The sequence below is a fragment of the Phalacrocorax carbo genome, chromosome 21, assembly GCF_963921805.1.
Source record: "Phalacrocorax carbo chromosome 21, bPhaCar2.1, whole genome shotgun sequence".
In the NCBI taxonomy this organism is placed as follows: domain Eukaryota; kingdom Metazoa; phylum Chordata; class Aves; order Suliformes; family Phalacrocoracidae; genus Phalacrocorax; species Phalacrocorax carbo.
In genome coordinates this window covers 2,616,450-2,634,315 of record NC_087533.1, presented here as the reverse complement: position 1 = coordinate 2,634,315, position 17,866 = coordinate 2,616,450, and the positions used below count along the sequence as shown (strand labels likewise).

Here is a 17,866-nt window from a genome sequence, read left to right as displayed (position 1 = left end):
GACTAATCAGGAGAACAAAACAAAAATCCCTAAGACACATTGTGCTTCATGCTTATATGTAGAAACAGCAACTCTTGAAAAATAGGAATGGTTTAACTACTGGTTTACAGCTCTTCTGTTGTTTTGACCTCACAGTACAAGAACAACAGCTCTGCGATGTGTTTTATGTCGGTTTTAATATTCTAAAATAAAAAGAGTAGGCATGTCCCCTCTTTTTCGTTACATGAGATGTAGCTTTTTTCACGTATCCAGCAAACATCCTGCTTTTATATGCTGAGGCAGTCTTGTAGCATGAGGAAGACTTTGGTCTTCTCACTCTGGAATCTGTACGCTTTTGACTTGGAGCGTCACAGTTTAGAACCGGTACAATGAGACATTTGGAACTAAGCAAATATTCCTGATCTATTCTTGGTCTTTATTGCTTTAACAACAGGTATTGTGCTGTTTGTGTTTAATATCCATGGTGTAAAAAAAACCCTGCAAAACCGAAGAGGAAATATAAGAGCATGCTAAGGTACTGCCTATCTCTCGGCAAACAAAGTTGAGATCAGGTAACAGGAATGTACAGAAGCGGATTGGAAAAAACAGTGCCTTTCCCTGTCCTGCCTCACAGCAGAGATTTGGTAGTATGTTGTTACCAGGGTCTCTAGCAAGATACTTTGGCTTCTCTCACAGGCCCCTTCAGTTCTGTTCAGATCAGCTGACTCAAGACAGCCGCGCTAAGCGGACGTGTTTCTCGCCCTGCACATCAGGAGGGCAGCGGCAGTTGAGGGACAGGCTGCTGGAGTTTTGAAAGGGTGCTGGCCAGGAGCACCCTCTGCTCGGTCAAAGCTCTGGAACCCACTTCAAGGTGATGAATGAGGATGACAAAATGATTTTGGTGAGTAGGCCCTGGGCTCATCATGAGAAAAGCTGAGGAGAGAGTGGAGAATTTTTGTAACTATTTTTAGGAATTTGCACAGAACGGGAGCTCTTTCATTAGCCTCATACCTGGTGCGTATCAGTTTCCTCACCACTGAGTAAACCACATGTTGCAGCATGTGGAGAGCTCGAGTTCGGTGCATTCAGCAGCAGCGTTGGTTTCTGACCGAAGCTTACGCCTTGATGCTAGCAACAGTTAAAACAGAAAGCCAGAATAGGTGAATCTTTTGCTCTCTCTTGTGTGGGAATACACTTCAAGAAGTTAATTAGATTAACTTCTTTTAAAAATAAAAAAATAAGAAAGCAGCAATTAAGGCGCGGTTGCCAAAACCAGTACCTGGCTTTTGAAAGATAAATTGCAGGGGGTGTAAGTGGCTGGGAGCCATGGTATCTTGAAGAGGAGGGGTATCAGCTTGCTCAAAATTCAACACTCAGCTGAAGCTTCAGCCTAAACAAACCAGTCTTAAGTCTGCATTCTGCTGAGAAGGGGAAAGAAGTCTGTTGTTACTGCAAAAATGACACCCTGAACTTTCCCTTAAAATGTATATGTAAATGTTTTCTAATTTTATCCCTTCAGAACTACTCTGTTGCAGCTGACCTACCATCTCAATTTACAGTAAAACCATTTTGTAGAATAAATTGCTGGTTTTGGCACCCCACGACTTGTCTCAATGCTTTCACCAGCTCTGAGAATTAAAACGCACCTACCAGATTTGCGTCATGCAAATCCACTTTTCCATCATCTGGGTTGTTCTTTTCCTACCCGCTTTAAAGATTAATGTTTTCAGTAGCAATGATAATGTGAGTCAGTGCTGTAACTGTGATCTAGGACTTGGCCGTGCCCTCACACATCTTCATTCTTATGGCATGTTACAGTTAAAGCTTTTCCTTTCTATTGTTATAGGGTTTAACTTTCCCCAATGTTAAGAGATCTGTTGGGAATACGAAACAGGTGTTTCAGGGATACTCTGGGCCTTCCTTGTTCCTGAGTAATTATTTTGGAAAAGGAGCTGTTGGATGCTTTTTCTCCCGGTCCTTTGCAGATAACGGACTATTCCTGGTCTGTCAGAGAATTTACAGTAAAGGAATAAATGTGTGCTTTTGCACCTGCCTCTCTTTCCTGCCCTGCAGAGTTTTACCTTGATTGGTACCAAGCAAGTGAAGGTGTCATGGACCCTGGTGCAGCTCAGGATTTCCAGATGTGCAGATCTTTTCAACAGTTTTTTTTTGTGAAGAGTTGCAGCCTTGGTCCTTTGACTTTTAAGCCTCAGCTGTTACAGTGCTGGCAAGGAACTTCGCTAGATCCTTACAAATTCATTTAAGACTGGGGGGGAGCCCTTTGCCATGATGCAGTTTGCACACGTGTTAAACAGTTAGAGGCCTGGGTGCATAGAGTTCATCTTTCAATTTGAAATTTGAAATAATCTGAAAATTATGTCAGCTGTTTCCACAGGCCTGGATCAGTTAGCTTTATTTGTGTGCACTTACACATTTGAACCGTAGCTGCTTCCTGCTGGTGTCTTAGTCTGCCGCTGTGAAGCTTTAACTCTAGTTCTGAAACACTGCCCGCACCCTTCTGCACCAGCTTCTGGTGGTCCGTAATGGAAATTTAGGAAAATCTTCTTTTGGGAAGTCTGTTTGCCAGGAATTTTTCCGAGGACAAGGTGGCTGCTTTGGAAGCAATTTGCCACTGTGGCATCCTTGGAAAGTGCTCCTGCCAAAAAAAAAAAAAAGTTAAGCAGTGAATACAGGTACAAGCTTGTGCGTGAGAGCAAAGAAGCTAACAAATGCTTTTCGTGAGCAACGCTAATGGTGGATGGAGTCAGTGGCCTCAAAAGCTCTGGCGTGTGAACTTGTCAAAAGTCGTGTGCCAAAACCCCGGTTCTGCAAAATAAACGGCCTTATCTTATCAAATGCAGTACTTCTGGAGTATGTAGGAAAAGCAGAACACGCTCTTTTATATGCCTCTGCCTGTGAAAGGCAGTATTACTGTTAAAAATAAATAGAGGGATTGTAGCGTTTCACATCTTCAGCTTGCTCCATGAAGTTGCTCTACTGCTGCAGCTTGCAAGTGGAGTTCTCCAGAGTTACTTCTCTCGCTGCTAGCAGTTCTTTCCCGGGTAGACAGAGGTCTTCCTGGAGGACTGTCCAAGAACAAAAGCCCCTGACAAACTCCCTAAAACAGAAAATGCCTGAAAACTGTCCTCTTCTGTGAAGCTGGAAGGAAAGGGGAGCAGGAGCAGTTTCAGTGTCTGAGGTTATTTCAGGGGGAGTGGTTCGGAGAATAAAGGTCTGGTTCCCGATGAGAGCGAGCAGGGACCAGGTCAGCCCCAGTTCTGAATGCTCTCCTGTTTCCTGCAGGGTATAGGATCACCTCAGCCTCCATTTATAGTCTGCTCCTCAGCATCTATTTCAGGTTTTAACATAACGGTGTTTATGAAGTAGCTAACTTAACACTGGCTCCTTTGTGCACTTAGAGTTTGAAGCACGCTGTCCTAGAGGAAATTGAAGTTTTGAAACACTGCATACTTATCTGGATGGTTCATTTCCCTGGTCTAGTCACTCGCTGCAGCTAAAGGTTACAGGTTTGCATTCCACAGATTCCAGCAGACCAAAGTGAATGCTGCACATTGACGTAATTTTGAGCACAGGAACCTTGTGTTTGCCTTGTCTTTTTCATAAAGACCATCAGGCTTGGCAGTGGTGGGCTGAGTTCAAATTAGGTTTACTGACCTGACTTAAAATACGAAGTTTAGAAAGTGCTGTTGAGTCGTTTGAAATGAGAACAGTTTGGCAGCTTCAGCCAGCAGTTTTGTCAAGCGAAGCAAGGCAAGATTTGTAGTAGGGGATAGTACCTTTATTGGGCCAGCTGGTGTTGGGGGAAACAGATGCTTGTTTAGATACACAAGTGTTTCAATTCTGAAACAGAAATAGCGAACTTAAAGTTATGTATACCCTAAGAACAGTTGTTCTAAGTCAGTTATGAACTTAATTACACTAACCAGTAAGTTTGAGGGAGCAAGGGGTGCTGGTACCCTTGTAGTACAGTGAGATGAGGTGGTCCAGGTCACGTGTTTATCTCCGGGGAAAATTCATCTGTGCCTGGGCTGCTCCTGCTGTTTGTGGGCTGGTGCTGTAACCACTGTAACCAGTGCCCGATGAGTGGTCTGGGTTAAAAATAAATTAAAGAAAAAAAAAACACAAACCAAACCCCAAAAACTAGTGATCTCATTTACATCACAGCCTCACAGTTGAGTGAGTGTGCCTGAGGGATTGGCAAGCACAAGGATGGGAATTTCCTAAGCTTCTTGGGCACTAAAGCTAGCGTGGCATTTATGTATCTGAAGCCGGTTGGTTTTAGTATTCGGAAAAGTTAGTGTTCTCATGATATTTTATAAGTTGTCATGGGTCAGGTTACAGTGGTTAAAGGTGGGGTGGTAGTTTTGAGGTGTTCAAAAATTATTCACTTCTGTTGTAAAGTGATGTAGCTACGCAAGAAACTAAACATGAACAGCTCTATGAGCTTACTTCACTGGCTCTTGTGAGGAAAAAAATGAAATTATGTTATGTATTATTATACATACTATGCTTCAAAACCAATTATTTGAGCCTGAGCCATAGGGTTAGGCAGGAGGTGAATAAGAAGCTAACTTCTGGGTACATGGAAGCAGGCAGGTCACATAGCAATATTTTTAAATTCTACTACTGTTTCTTTACCCTTGTGTACGCTTTCGCATTTACTGTTTCTAAGTAGAGAAACATGATGTGTTTAATCATTGTCCCAAAGCAGTGTAAATGAATTGGTACCTGTTGCTAAAACTTGGTTTTCAGTAGCCTTGAAACAGTAAGAATGAGCTAAGTTACTTTGAACTACTTTAAGGTCAGATCTGCATTAGTGCTCCTAGGATTAAAAAAACACGGAAGAACTAATTTTCAGATGAATTTTAACAAAGATGTCAGTGCAGCAACACTTACCTTCAGAATGCTTTCATCTAACAGTGGAGGAAATTCTCCTTGCTCTGGAAGTCCTGAAGCACTCGCATTTGAATTCTCACCTTGTCCAGGGATCTGTGCTTTGGTGGTGGATCCCAACATGCTTCCCATGCAGCAACGCACGCTGGAAAAACCATCCTCTCAAACTGTGTCTGTGCAAGGTTAAATACGGCCCATTAAATACAGGCTGAAGTGTTCTGCTGAGAATATTTTAAAAACTTCTTAAAGTGTCTTTGAATTTCACCGTGTTTTTCTTGAACTTAGAAATACTCTCATGTATTGTGGGCCAGGGTATAAACGTATGCGTGGGGCTTGTGGGGAGGAGGAGCCGTGCTGCCAGCAGCTGGGAAGGAAAAGCAAGCCACCATTTCTTCGCTGTCAGCCCCAGTCTCTGCTTAGAGAATCGCTGATGGTTTGTGGCTCGAAGATGAACAACTTTTCCAGTCCTGACCCACTTATTGCGTAGTTTATGTGCGCACCTTGATCTCCCCACCCAAACACTCCCAAGGTACCGTGTATACTTAATTCTGGTTTATGGTCCTTTAATCACTCCTGAATGTAGCGCCCTATACCTTATGGTCTAACAACTGCTGTCACGGACTACCTAATAATAGGTAATAAGATGTGACAAAATGTCGTTTTGAAATGGTGATGATCCAAAGATGTTAGACTTGAGGTGAAGTTGCAGCCCTTTGCTCTCTTTCATCACCATGACTTAGTACAGCTGTAAAAGTGCCCTGTGCCGCTAAAAGACTAAGAAAGAGAATCGAACCATTTTATAAACCGGCTGAGCTTTGGCACGCTCGTCTTTTCATGTGGAAGGTATTTTCATATTGTTTAAATTACCTTCTAAAAATATTTGATGTCTTTACTACCTCATTAACTGTAAAGAACTGATTTCGTTCCCCCTCCTCAGCCCACCCCTTTTGATTTTGCTGAAAATCACATGTGTGTGTCCCTTGTCCACACTGGAGCCTGTGCAAGGAGCCACTTGCTTGAATGGTGGTGTCAGTGCGATGAGGGGGAACGTCGTTTTACAGAAGTGACTTAACAGAGCGATATCCCACACTCACGGCAGGCACGCTGCTCCTGTAATAAATTCAAATCGACTTACTGCACATCACTGACTTCCGCTATTTTATTTTAAATTCTGTAACCAGATCAAGGTCAAGGAAGCAAAAGATGAAAAGAGAAGGGGAAAGGAAGCCAGAAGAAGGGAGAGGCGCACGAGAAGGGGGAAGCAGGACAAGGAATGGTTCAGAACAGGGTTTGAAGGAGGTGAGCAGAGTAGAGCTATTGCACTTCGAGACTGGAGGGATGAGCGTTATTCATTCGGAGGAAGAGAGAAGGAAAATGGGTTAGTGTTCTGGGTGTATTGGGAGTATTGCTTGCTTAGCTTTTTCTCCTGGTTTATAATTACGTATTGGTACTATTTCTAAATACCAGATATATGGCTGATGGTCCTTGCAAATGTATTATTCTTTTTGTAGGCAGTTGCTGAACCGAAGTACTTCTGGGCTTCTGATGGGCCAAGGAGTTGCTGCAGTGACTGCACATTCAGAAGGGAGAGTATCCCAAGGCCATTTTAGAATGTGCTTTTACAAGATTTTTCTGCAGTGTTTTGGTCTAAGATCAATTAAACATGCTTTTCATTTGATTCATGCCAGAGAACAAACAGTCTGGATCTTCAGATGCCTCTTGAGGTGGATATGTTTTCTTTCACTGAAGGGAGTGTTTTGCTTGTGCTTAACTTCTTCCTCACAATAGTGTGAAATTTCATTTTAAACCCAAATGGCCCTTATAGTTTCACTCAGACTTTAGATATATCTACTCTTAAGTGTTAGTTAATCTGTTCTCTCAAATAGATATTTTTCCTCTGTCTGGAAGGGTTTGCAGTATCAAAAATGAAACCATAGGAACAAGAAACCGCCAAGTGTAAATGTCTGTGGAACAAGGTAGGCTCTGACAGCTGCCATTTAAATATGTGCTAAGACTGGTGAGATTTGTGGTTAAGTTGTTCCAAACGTGCAGTGCTCTTTGTATCTGCGAAGATCCGCGTGAGCAATTTCCAAGCGTGGTATGTTTTTGCATACGTGTAAGGGAAAGGAGAAGGATGATGGGAAGAAGCTGGCTGACTCCAGGAAATAATCAGATGCAATTATGTTGTTGATGTTTAACCACTGACTTTACTGAGATGATATTTCTATATCATGTTAATTTGGTGAGTCGTGTAGAACACAGAAGGCTTTTCGTGGAAGCTTGGGGGGGCCTTAAGAAGGTGAAACACGGTGGCTTATGTTTCCTTTACAGTGAAATAATTCAGAAATAACTGGAGCAAACCCAGGAGCTGGTTTTCCTGGTTCGGAGATGCTCCACTCTCTGCAGGGAGAGACAGCCTTGATGGCCACACATTCCACTGCAGGGGCAGAGGGTGTCTAGGCATATACTGCACCTAGCTTGGCACAGCGTGTTTCGCCTCTGTATTGCAGAGGGAGCGAAATGTGTGTCAGCTTCCTCCTCCTCAAATCAGAGGCATTTGGTTTTCGGATGCTGCTGCCACCTTAGAACTTGCAGACAGTATGGGGCATACAGTCCCTTCTGCTCCTTCAGGACCTTGCACAAAAACCATGCATTTGCTCCCACACGTAGGAGAGAACTGGACCCCAAGAAGGCAGTTTTGTATTTTACAGAAGAAAAGTTCCCCTCCTTGTATTATTTATCACATATATAAAACCAATTTGTGTGTATTTGATTTAAACTTAAACTTTCCTTTGAGGTTTATAATCCATTGTGTTTTTGAAGGAATGTTCAGTAACTTCTCATCCTATTCGAAACCTATTTATTAAAAGCAGCTTTAAGCAATCAGTACCTGCACTATGGCAGGAAAGGAGAGCTATTGGCAACTGCTGTTTTATGTTTACTAGCTTGAACTCTGTCCTCTGAAAATTTGTGCTGTAGTTTCTCTAAAGCTTTTTCTGGTATTAAATACCTTCTCTGGGAGATCTGCTTGCTCCTGCACACTTGTAAGCAGACCCAAGCTAATGTCTTTTTCACTTAAAAGAAACATGCAACAAAGTCTGTCAGGTTTAAGAACTGCGAGCAATAGTTTCCTGAGCCCAGAAAATAAAAATAGAGGTTTCCTACGCAGATGAGAGGTTCAAAAATGCTTGCTTTTTAGTACTACAGACATTTGTTTTTCTTTCAATTGTGTTAGGAGTTTGTCTTGAGCAGGCAGTGGCAGAAATATGGAAGATGGTATTAGTGATAGGTTGTAAATAATTTGATCTGCATTTCTGAAAATCGCGAGTAGGTAATTGCATTTCTGTAGAGTTAGTGCATTGCAGAGTCTGGGTCCTAGAAAAAGCTCACCCTAGAGAATCCTGCTGATCATAGAGTCTCATAATTGTGAAGCCACTTCACTTCTGCTTTCGGAGATGAAAATGACAAGTTTTCCTCTTTGTTTTAGGATACCTGTGATCTCTCGTATGTGGAAGGAACACTAGCAGAAAGGTGAAAAAATGGGTGTTAAAACATTCACTCATAATTCCCCTGCTCACAGTCAGGAGATGCTGGGGAAGCTGAACATGCTCCGCAACGATGGACATTTTTGTGACATCACCATCCGTGTCCAGGACAAAATCTTCAGGGCGCACAAGGTGGTTTTGGCAGCCTGCAGCGACTTCTTCCGTTCCAAACTCGTTGGCCAAGCAGATGACGAGAGCAAGAGCGTGTTAGACCTGCACCACGTGACAGTGACTGGTTTTATACCCCTTCTGGAGTACGCTTACACAGCAACGCTATCTATTAATACAGAAAACATTATTGATGTGTTGGCTGCAGCCAGCTACATGCAGATGTTCAGCGTTGCTAGCACGTGCTCAGAATTCATGAAGTCCAGCATTTTATGGAATACACCCAACAGCCAGCAAGAGAAGGTGCTGGATGCGGGACAGGAGAACAGCGCAAACTGCAATTTCACTTCTCGAGACGGCAGCCTTTCTCCGGTTTCTTCTGAGTGCAGCGTGGTGGAGAGAACCATTCCTGTCTGCCGAGAGTCGCGAAGAAAGCGCAAAAGCTACATAGTTATGTCTCCCGAGAGCCCCCTCAAGTGTAACACACAAACGAGTTCTCCCCAAGTGCTGAATCCTTCAACTTCTTACCCAGAGTCCAGAAATCAGCCCGTGGACTCGTCCTTAGCTTTTCCCTGGACTTTTCCTTTTGGAATTGATCGAAGACTTCAGTCAGAGAAGGTGAAGCAGGCAGAGAACTCTAGGACTTTGGAAATGCCTGGGCCCTCTGAGTCCAACAGAAGAATTGCAGATTACGTGACTTGTGAGAGCACAAAAGCCAGTTCTCCCCTCGTGATTGAAGAAGACGTGCGTGTCAAAGTGGAAAGGTTAAGCGATGAGGAGGTTCACGAGGAGGTATCGCAGCCTGTTAGCGCATCCCAGAGCTCTCTGAGCGATCAACAGACAGTCCCAGGAAGCGAGCAAGTGCAGGAAGATCTCCTGATCAGCCCACAGTCTTCCTCTATAGGTATGACCATTTCTGGGGTTAGATATACGTACAAATAGGTATGTGTGCACTTGCGATTTTATTGGAGGAAGGGTGCTTTGTGTTTTTTCATGCTTTATTTTTGTGAAGCTGCGCTTTGTTTCCTGATTTATGCAATGTGACATATAAACCCCTGGTGGGGGGACGGGACTTGGAGCTCTTCAAATAACTTTGCAGAAGGCAGCTGAGAAAGGTAAGTCTGCTGATAGACCTCCTTGTTCAGAGGAGATTGATAACCCCTTTTTTTTTTTAACCTCTGTTTGCTTGACTGGGCAAAAGAATTCTGTTTCCAGTAGCATCAAAAGGCATGATCTCAGCTGAGCTGCAACACCAAGTCTGAAAGACTTGTGGCTGTAGCCGCAGAGGGATAGAATGGTACTTTGCATCAGACATAAAATCTTGTATAATCATGACAGAGAGCCTTTGTAAGAAGATTTGCAAAATAAGTGGTGGAACACTGTCATCCTAATGCCCCAGACGAAAGCAAAACCACACAGTCATAATATTGAGAATCTTTCCATTTCTGTGGGATTTGGTTCTCAAGTTGCTTCTTCAAATACTGCCAACTGCTGAGAGAAACCTTTTTTCCATGAAAGACAATTTGAAGCCAATTTTGGGTTCTTCTAGCAGGCTGTTGCTTATTAATAGCTAATACTGTAACAATCCTCTTTTTCCTCTTTGCACAGAATGCATTGAATGGCTTTTAGTAAGTCAGAAGATGGGGTTTGCTATATTTCTAGTTTAATTGCCAAATTTTTGCCTAAGTCAGCTGTTTTGCTTTCAGTTAAGTGGTTTGACCTGTGCTCGGTAGAGTTTGTTTACTGAAAGATTTTTAATAAAGCCTGTTTTGTTTGAAGACCATAAGAATGGCAAATGGACTGGACTACTTCATTCAAGTAATGTATACATGAAAGCCTGCTTCGGTTAATTAAAAAAATAAACTACAACAAAGTAAATAAATGTAGCCTAGTAGCTTGCATTATTTGTTTTGTTTGGTCAGCGTAACACTGTGCCTTCTCTGAAGAAAGTGAGCATTAGATCAGCCTGAGCATTCCAGGATTGCAATATATAATCAGTGTTAAACTATTCAGGTAATACTCACTAAAAAGAAATTAAAATATCTTCCATTTATCCCATCCTTCAAGACTTTATATTGTTGGTTTTGTTTGTCTGTTTGCGTAGCTCGTGTGTTGATACTTTAGATTGGTAATGCTTTTTCCAAAGGAAAATGTTTTATTTATTGGAGACAAGGCTGTTTACCTTTTCGGAGAAGCAGACTTAAGATCAGTTTAAATACAAATCTTTAAATGCAGTTTGCCAAAATAGTGCATGGATCAAAAACTAAAAGAAATAATTTGTTTGCTGGGTAGTCTCCAGGCAAAGTGGTCATTGTTGAAGAAGAGGTTTAGTTTGACTTAGTTTTAAACTTGTTACAGTAGGAACTTTGGAAAGGCCTCGCCAGGGCCATGTGATAAGAGATGCAAATTATTTCATCAGCATAATTGGACCGGGCAAAACAGAACAAGTAGAAATAATTATCGGAGAAAGTTAAAAATAACCTATCAAGTGAAAGGAGGGAGTTTTACCAACTATAATTATCACACCCAAGCAGCTTAAAAGGACAAATTGAGTGTAAATTCTAGGCTACAGATAAGTAGCGTGTGATTTACAGGAGTTTTCAGAGGACATCTCTTGGTGTTAGAAATACCAGAAAAATTGCATAGTCAAAAGTGGTTTGAATGAATTGGGCCATGCAAATGTGAGACTAGGACGGAACTGTGGAGAGAGAGGTGCCACTGAGTGCTGTAACAGCTACTTTTCTAAGAGAGTCTTGGTATTAAACAAAAATTACTTTGAAACATACTCCCGTAGCCAGGCACCTCACTGAATTCTGTTCTTGCTTTAGCTAGTCTCCTGAACGATTTCTGTTGGCAAGCAACTTTGCACATCTGTCTCTAAAGGTGTCTGTTTTGAAGCCATGTGATGTTTTTGGGCAAGTTTTCAATTTTCTGCTTCCTATTCTAGGTTTTGTACCACTGAGGTCACGTACCTGACCATTTTTACGGCATGGGGCAGAGGATCTTAGGCTTCAGTGCTTATAATGTTTAAACTTAAATGTCTGTTATTGAGGATATTAGTACAGCATGTTCTGCCTTAAAATGGCTACAGAGAGCAAAGAAAAACGCTAGCCCCCAAACCTTCAAAGTACAAATCTGCTCTTTGTCCTTGAATATGTTTGAATTAGTGTTTAGTGGTCTTTGCATAACATTATTAACTATCCTCATAATAGTTTTTATTCACATTTAGCTGTAAAGAGAAATAGTGCTCTTGCTTTTAGCACAGTTCACGTGTAACTAATATATGATAAGGCACGCCTTGTAGCTAGAAAGCACTTTTTGCCTCCCGAAGATGTATTTTCTTATGCAGTAATATAAGAACAGTAAATGGAGGCAGCAAGATATGTTAAAGTACAGCTTTTTTCTCCCTGAACATATTTTCCTTGTATAATTGCATGTATTTATCTCTGTGTTTTATAGTGCATTTATAAAGGCATTCCTGCCTCTCTGATTTTGCAAAAAGCTCTTATTCACTCTTTGGGCAATTTCAAGAATTGTTCATTTGCAATTTATTATATTTGGAAGCACTTTATAATGTGGAAGGAGATGTGAAGCAGGGCCTTGATAAATAAGTCATTATGGCTGCAACAATAGCTATGTCTGAGAAGATATTTTCGTAACTCATTAACACTGTTTCCATTTGAGAGGTGAAGGCATAAAAATTAACCTAAGAGCAATTGGGCTAATTTTTCAGTAGACTTTCAGTTAAAGAAGGATAAATCAAAATGGGATTAACTTTTGTCACTTTATAGATCGCATCGTTGCTGAATTTCTCAAACATAGTTTGTCAGCTTGTAACAAAATTAAAATTTTTTATTCTACTAGTGCTGTTTTGAAACTGCTAGAGGTGCAAGTTTTCTGCCGTCGCTGGCCCCGTAATATGAGGTCACGTTAAGGCAATAATCCTTCACTTCAGTAAGGTTTCGTAGCACATGCTGTCATTCATAGGGACAGCCTTTTTTGGAGACAGTGCTCTCATTCTTTTTGGCAAAATAAGCACATTTTCTGCTTCTCTTTCCATGTCTTTGTTCCTTCTCTTTGGTTTTTCATTTTGTCTCATACTTGTCATTGTAGACCTAATGACACTTGATTTTCCTAGTGAGCGTTAGAGAAGGGTTCCCAAATTTAGATTAGTCATGTACCACTCTCTTATAAGCAGAATCATTTTTACCAGACTAGCAAGAGCTCCTAGCACTGTCCTAAGCCTCACTTGTTCTCAAGATCTAGGTGTGGAGAGAGAAATTTCCTTCCCCCGTCCATTCTCATCTCACATGGATTCAGTGGTAGAAACCCAAAGGCTACTTGGCTGTTGGGGAAAGTTCAAGCGGTGCTTAGTGCTCAGTCTCAACAGAGGGGAGAGGAGGCAAGACGGAATTACTTCTGCACCACTTCCAAGTGACTCTGGTGCTACTAATCATACATACGTCATGGTCTGGGTACCCCTGTTTTGGACAGGAATGACAGCAACTCTGATCCTTTTGAAATTTGGTGGAGTTCAGTCATTCATTTTTATTGTCTCCCATTGCACCTGTAGACATCATCAGAGGAAAAGGAGGAATGCGAGGAGATCCAGTCTGCTCTCTGCACTCAGCTTAAAGACGGAACAACACATGGTTTATGTAAATGGTCACACGTAACCAAACCAAGGGGTATGGTTGGTGGGGGGTGCGTGCCTGTTGTCTGGATTGTTTTAGCACCATACTGCCAACTTCCTTCTCTGTTACGATGATATCACGCCAAAATAACCTTGCTTAATAGGCTTAAACAAGGGTTGAATGCCAAACTCTAAGCGGTAATGAGGGAGGCCCCTCTGAGCAACAGCTACATCAGGTGAATGAAGTCATAGTTTGCTTTAGTGCTGCATTTACCTTAGATTCTCTTTCCAAAACCCACTTGAGCTACGTTTGGTTGATTGTTGGTGCACTGAACGAAGCTCTGGAATGGTTCTGTGTATACATTTCTCTTACAAACAGATGTTTGGTCTCTTTTGTGTTGCACTTCTGATTTCTCAGAGGGCTCTTCCTCTCTAAGCATCTTATCAATAAATGAAGGCATTACCGATGAAAATATATCTGGAAGATTTGGAACACAAAAGTAATGTAGCGTAGCAGGATTGAACTCTTTATTGCTTAAGAAGTCTTGAAAACTGATGAAATAGACCCTTTAGGCAAAGGTAACGTTTCTGCTTTACAGTGTTAGTACTGGATGTGTTTTGAAAACTCTGGCTGTATTTAACATAGATTCTTTCCATTTTCTAGGTGTGCCAAATATTTGCCCTTTATTGAGTTGTCCATTTGCTAGATAATCTGTGCAGAGGAGAATCTGAGTAGGAACACATTGCTTCTGGGTTTTCTAAATGATTTTCCCAAGACAACTCTAGTATCTTGTCACCCAGGAAGCAGTGTGTCTCAGAGATTTGGGAAAGCAAGCTTTGTGTGTATCTACCTGCCCCCCCAACCCTTTTTGAACACTTATTTGCATTAAATTGCCCTTTTTTCTTTGCCTAGGCTCAATAGATGAGGGGGTTACGGAGGGATTACCCACACTCCAAAGTACCTCTGGCACTAACGCTCATGCAGATGATGATGATCGGTATGTACCAATGTAGTGTGCGAACTGTTCTGCAGCAAGTGCTATGCTGTAATTAACCTACCCACCCTTAATCCCAGAATGTTTAGTTGTTTGTACATCTAATTCTCTGTGTTGATCAAAGTACAATCAGTGCCTGAAGGATCAGATGCTTTAGAAGTATGTAGGTGATGAAAGTCAGAATTTGCTTGCTTGCTGCTTTTCATTTCCTGTCTTTTTCCAGGCAACACTGGTGAAGAAAGATATTCATGGTTTTGCTGTTTCTCCATCACTGCTCTTTTATTAATAAATAAATAAATTTTAAAAAAAAATCTTTACTGTGAAACAGGTGTGGTCATTGCACGCATGCTAAAGCTGACGTAAAGCCACAAAAGCAACAAAATGAAAACAAGTACCTAGTCTTGACTTCACCAGCGTTTGCTGTTGCCATAAACCGCAGAGCAGGCAGAGCAGCCTTAAATCTTGTCTCCCAAACTTTCTGCATGTAGCTTCTTGCCAAGATGCTGTGTGTCAGCTTACTGTAAATTTTTAGCGGTCTTTTGCTGTGCTGGGATGAGTGATTTATTAAGGGAATCCCTTATAAGGGAAGGCTGGCAGAGAAGGCGGAACTAAAATGGGCCTGTTTGGTCAAAGACGTATTGTGGCTCTGTTAGAGCGAAGTGATGTACCTGCAAGTGGCATACAAGGGTATGCACAACTGCTTTGACTTCTGTTCCTTTGCTTTTGTGGTATGTGTCGAATATGCCTTACAGCCATTCCCTTTCTAAGCAAAATTTGTAAAGTATTGACAAGCTGGCTTTTGCACAGTAGTTTGTTAGACAAGTGGGTCTGAGGAAGACGTGTGAGCATTTGGGAGCTGTTCCAGAAACTGTGTCAAGTGAAACTCCCTGTAGAGATAACTATCAAGAGCTGCATTTTCATAGCTCATAAAATCTTTCGTGCCATTCCCATCTAAAACCTGTCCCATTGCAGGATTAAATCTGAAGGGAAAATAACTGCCTAGATAAGATTTTTTTTGTATGACGGAGTGAATTTTACCTATCTGCTAACAAACCTCAGCATAAAAATAAAACCCAGCATTTAGGGTTTGAACTGATAGTAGGAGCACGTGTTGCACTAGAACTAATCCAGGTTTTTAAACCTGGATTTAATCCTGGATTAAACCTGTAATTCTAAAGTCAAGTGGTTTTTGGCAGTGGATTATTTCAGGAATATCCTATAAAATCTTAGGGCTTCAACACAAACTGCGTAGAAAATTCAAAATATACAAAATCCTTTTAAAGCACTGAAAATTCCCACTAAAATATCTTCCGTGCAGAGGAGGGAAGAACGTTTGCCTTAGTTTGTGCCCAAGTTTGAAAAAATTAGTCTCAGAGTAACAGAAGCATCAGCAAAATGAACTAGAATTCGCACATTGTTTATATAACAATAAGGTAACTAATAGTTATGGGAATTTATGAGAATTTTAGTCTCTAGAACTAAAATTTTCTACCAAGTGATTTATTTTATAACTTGAAATGAAAGTGCCAAGACTGTACTTTGTCAAGCATTTAAATGTGTAAAACGGTGCTTCCAATTCCTAAGAAGTCTTCTTTCACATGTGTGCGTGTAGATGCCTGTTGGGATGGGACAGTGCATTCTGATACGCTGTGACAGTCCTTCGAGCGCTGGGCCTTTGAATTCCCATTTCAAGCACAGGATGGGCATGTCAGCAAATAAATATGGCCTGTCATTCACTGTGCGGCAAGGTGGGCACATGGGTTTTGGTGCATAAAATGAGATAATACAGAATTCTGAATGAAATCAAACATTCAGCTCTAGCTGAATCAAATGAAAATATGATTAATAAATCGTACGGATGGAGAAAGTTGCCCTCACTTTTTGTTTGGTATTTTCTTTAATGCACCTTTAGTTTAAGTCGAGGTTGTACATTGCTGTATTAGTAGAGATGCTCAAAATGTCAAAATCAGCTGTGAGTGGAGAGTGCAAATTTATACTGAAAAATAGGTATTGATGAGTTTTCTATTCATAAAAAAGAGCAAAAGACTGTTCCATCTGAAGGTCTTTCAGTATGACACTGTGGAAAGAATCATAAATATTTCAAAGTTTAGGATATCTTATCTCTTGAGTTTCTGTGTTAAATAATGAGCATAATTAGTCGATCCTCCCCAATAAGCAGTGTTTTATAAACATCAGGTCACATGCAATTTTTGTCGGTTTAATAGGCACACAGGAACCTGTTAAGTATTAAAACTACTGTTTCACAGGGAAGCCTGATATATCCTTTCCCTGATATTTTGCATTTGGTTTGCAATACACTTTGCTAGCAGAGATCTGTAATTCAGCCGTGGCCGGTTTAACAGTTAGTCTCTGTATCAGTTCGTGGCTGAGTTTTTAAAAAGGAGTCACAAAGGCTCAATTATAAAAGATGTCTCTGATCCAATATCATGAGAACCTCCACTTTTCTAAAATAATTGTTGTTTACAAATAGGGAAGATTTCTAGGCTCACTGAGCGTTCCAGCATTCACGTTTGTCGGAGTTTAGTTCTACATAGTTAAATATGTATGTCATCTCTTGGTGAAAAGAAGAAAAAATTGCAAGTGGAATACTTGAACGTTACAGTGAAAACATTTTAAACCTATCTCTTTATCTAGCTGTTACAGAAATTCTCTGAGATGTTAAATGCATCTCAACTGTTAATTGCCATGTTTATCACAAATTGCAAGTCACGAAAAATTGAGTACATATGGGGAAAAAGAAGCAGGGGAGGGAAAATTTAATTGTGTTTCAAATGTAATTTCTTCTTTGTGCTAAGGCCTGCGGTTATGTCACCAATAGGTATTTCAGCCTGCTCGCAGCGTAAGGATGGAAAACAACATGCCAGTCACTGGTAGCTGGAGAGCCTCATGATTCCCATTTTATCTGCTTTTCTCATCATGAAGCTTTTACATAGGAAAAACCAAACATTATTTTAAATTTCTTCTAGGGAGGTTGTCCCCATAGCGCTTCTCCTTTCCGTTTCTATCGCAGAGAAGCTGGCACCAGCACAGGCTTTGAGGATGAGCTAGCCCGAGGAAGCTGGAAAGGAAAGGAGAGCTGTGACTCCTAATTTCTGCCCTAGTTTGTCTCCCTAGAAATCTCTAGGAGCACAATGTACTTACACAGTAAGTACACAGTACTTACACAGTATCCCTTACATGCCTCTTACACAGTATCCCCAACCCAGGAGTGAGGGAAGAAGGACCTAAGACACATGTTACCAGAAGATGAAGTTCTCGATAAAGCAGGTTAAATGTTGTCACAAAAAACCCAAAATGTAATTCTTACTTGAGCGCACTAGATGAGATGTGCGTATCTATATGTACATCTAAGAGCAGGGGTTTGTGCTGCCCAGCCGGTCATCCCTTTATCACCCCTGCACTGCGGCTGTCACTTCTGTTGGCACATAGCTGTGGAAATTTCAATTGCGAATTCTCCAGTCAGCGGAGCGTGAGGAAACCTTTTCTGAAGGGATTCGCCCCTTAGCCAGACTGCATGACATTTGTCAAATACCAGATGCGGGGAAAGTTGTCCATCCTGGGCCCAAATCAGTTTGGCCATTTGGTTATTAGGTTATTGTGGCAGCTGGACTTCTATGTCTTATGCTTATTTTGCAATGTTGTTCTTTTGTTTTAGTATTTATTTTTGGATA

The 17,866-nt window shown here is 41.3% G+C and overlaps 1 protein-coding gene across 7 annotated transcripts in view; it reads left to right on the top strand.

Annotated features, from left to right (window-relative positions):
* ZBTB44 (zinc finger and BTB domain containing 44) overlaps window positions 1-17,866 on the top strand; it is a 41,668-nt gene that overhangs the window by 10,811 nt on the left and 12,991 nt on the right. For 5 of the 7 annotated variants that reach the window (XM_064471023.1, XM_064471022.1, XM_064471018.1 and 2 more), the window contains exons 2-3: window positions 8,381-9,450; window positions 14,093-14,177. In XM_064471023.1, coding sequence (XP_064327093.1) covers window positions 8,433-9,450; window positions 14,093-14,177 — 1,103 coding nt within the window. In that variant the 5' untranslated portion in view covers window positions 8,381-8,432. Of the gene's footprint in view, window positions 1-740; window positions 881-6,404; window positions 6,870-8,380; window positions 9,451-14,092; window positions 14,178-17,866 lie in introns of those variants that run through there. The other 2 variants (XM_064471019.1, XM_064471021.1) reach the window with 2 other exon arrangements.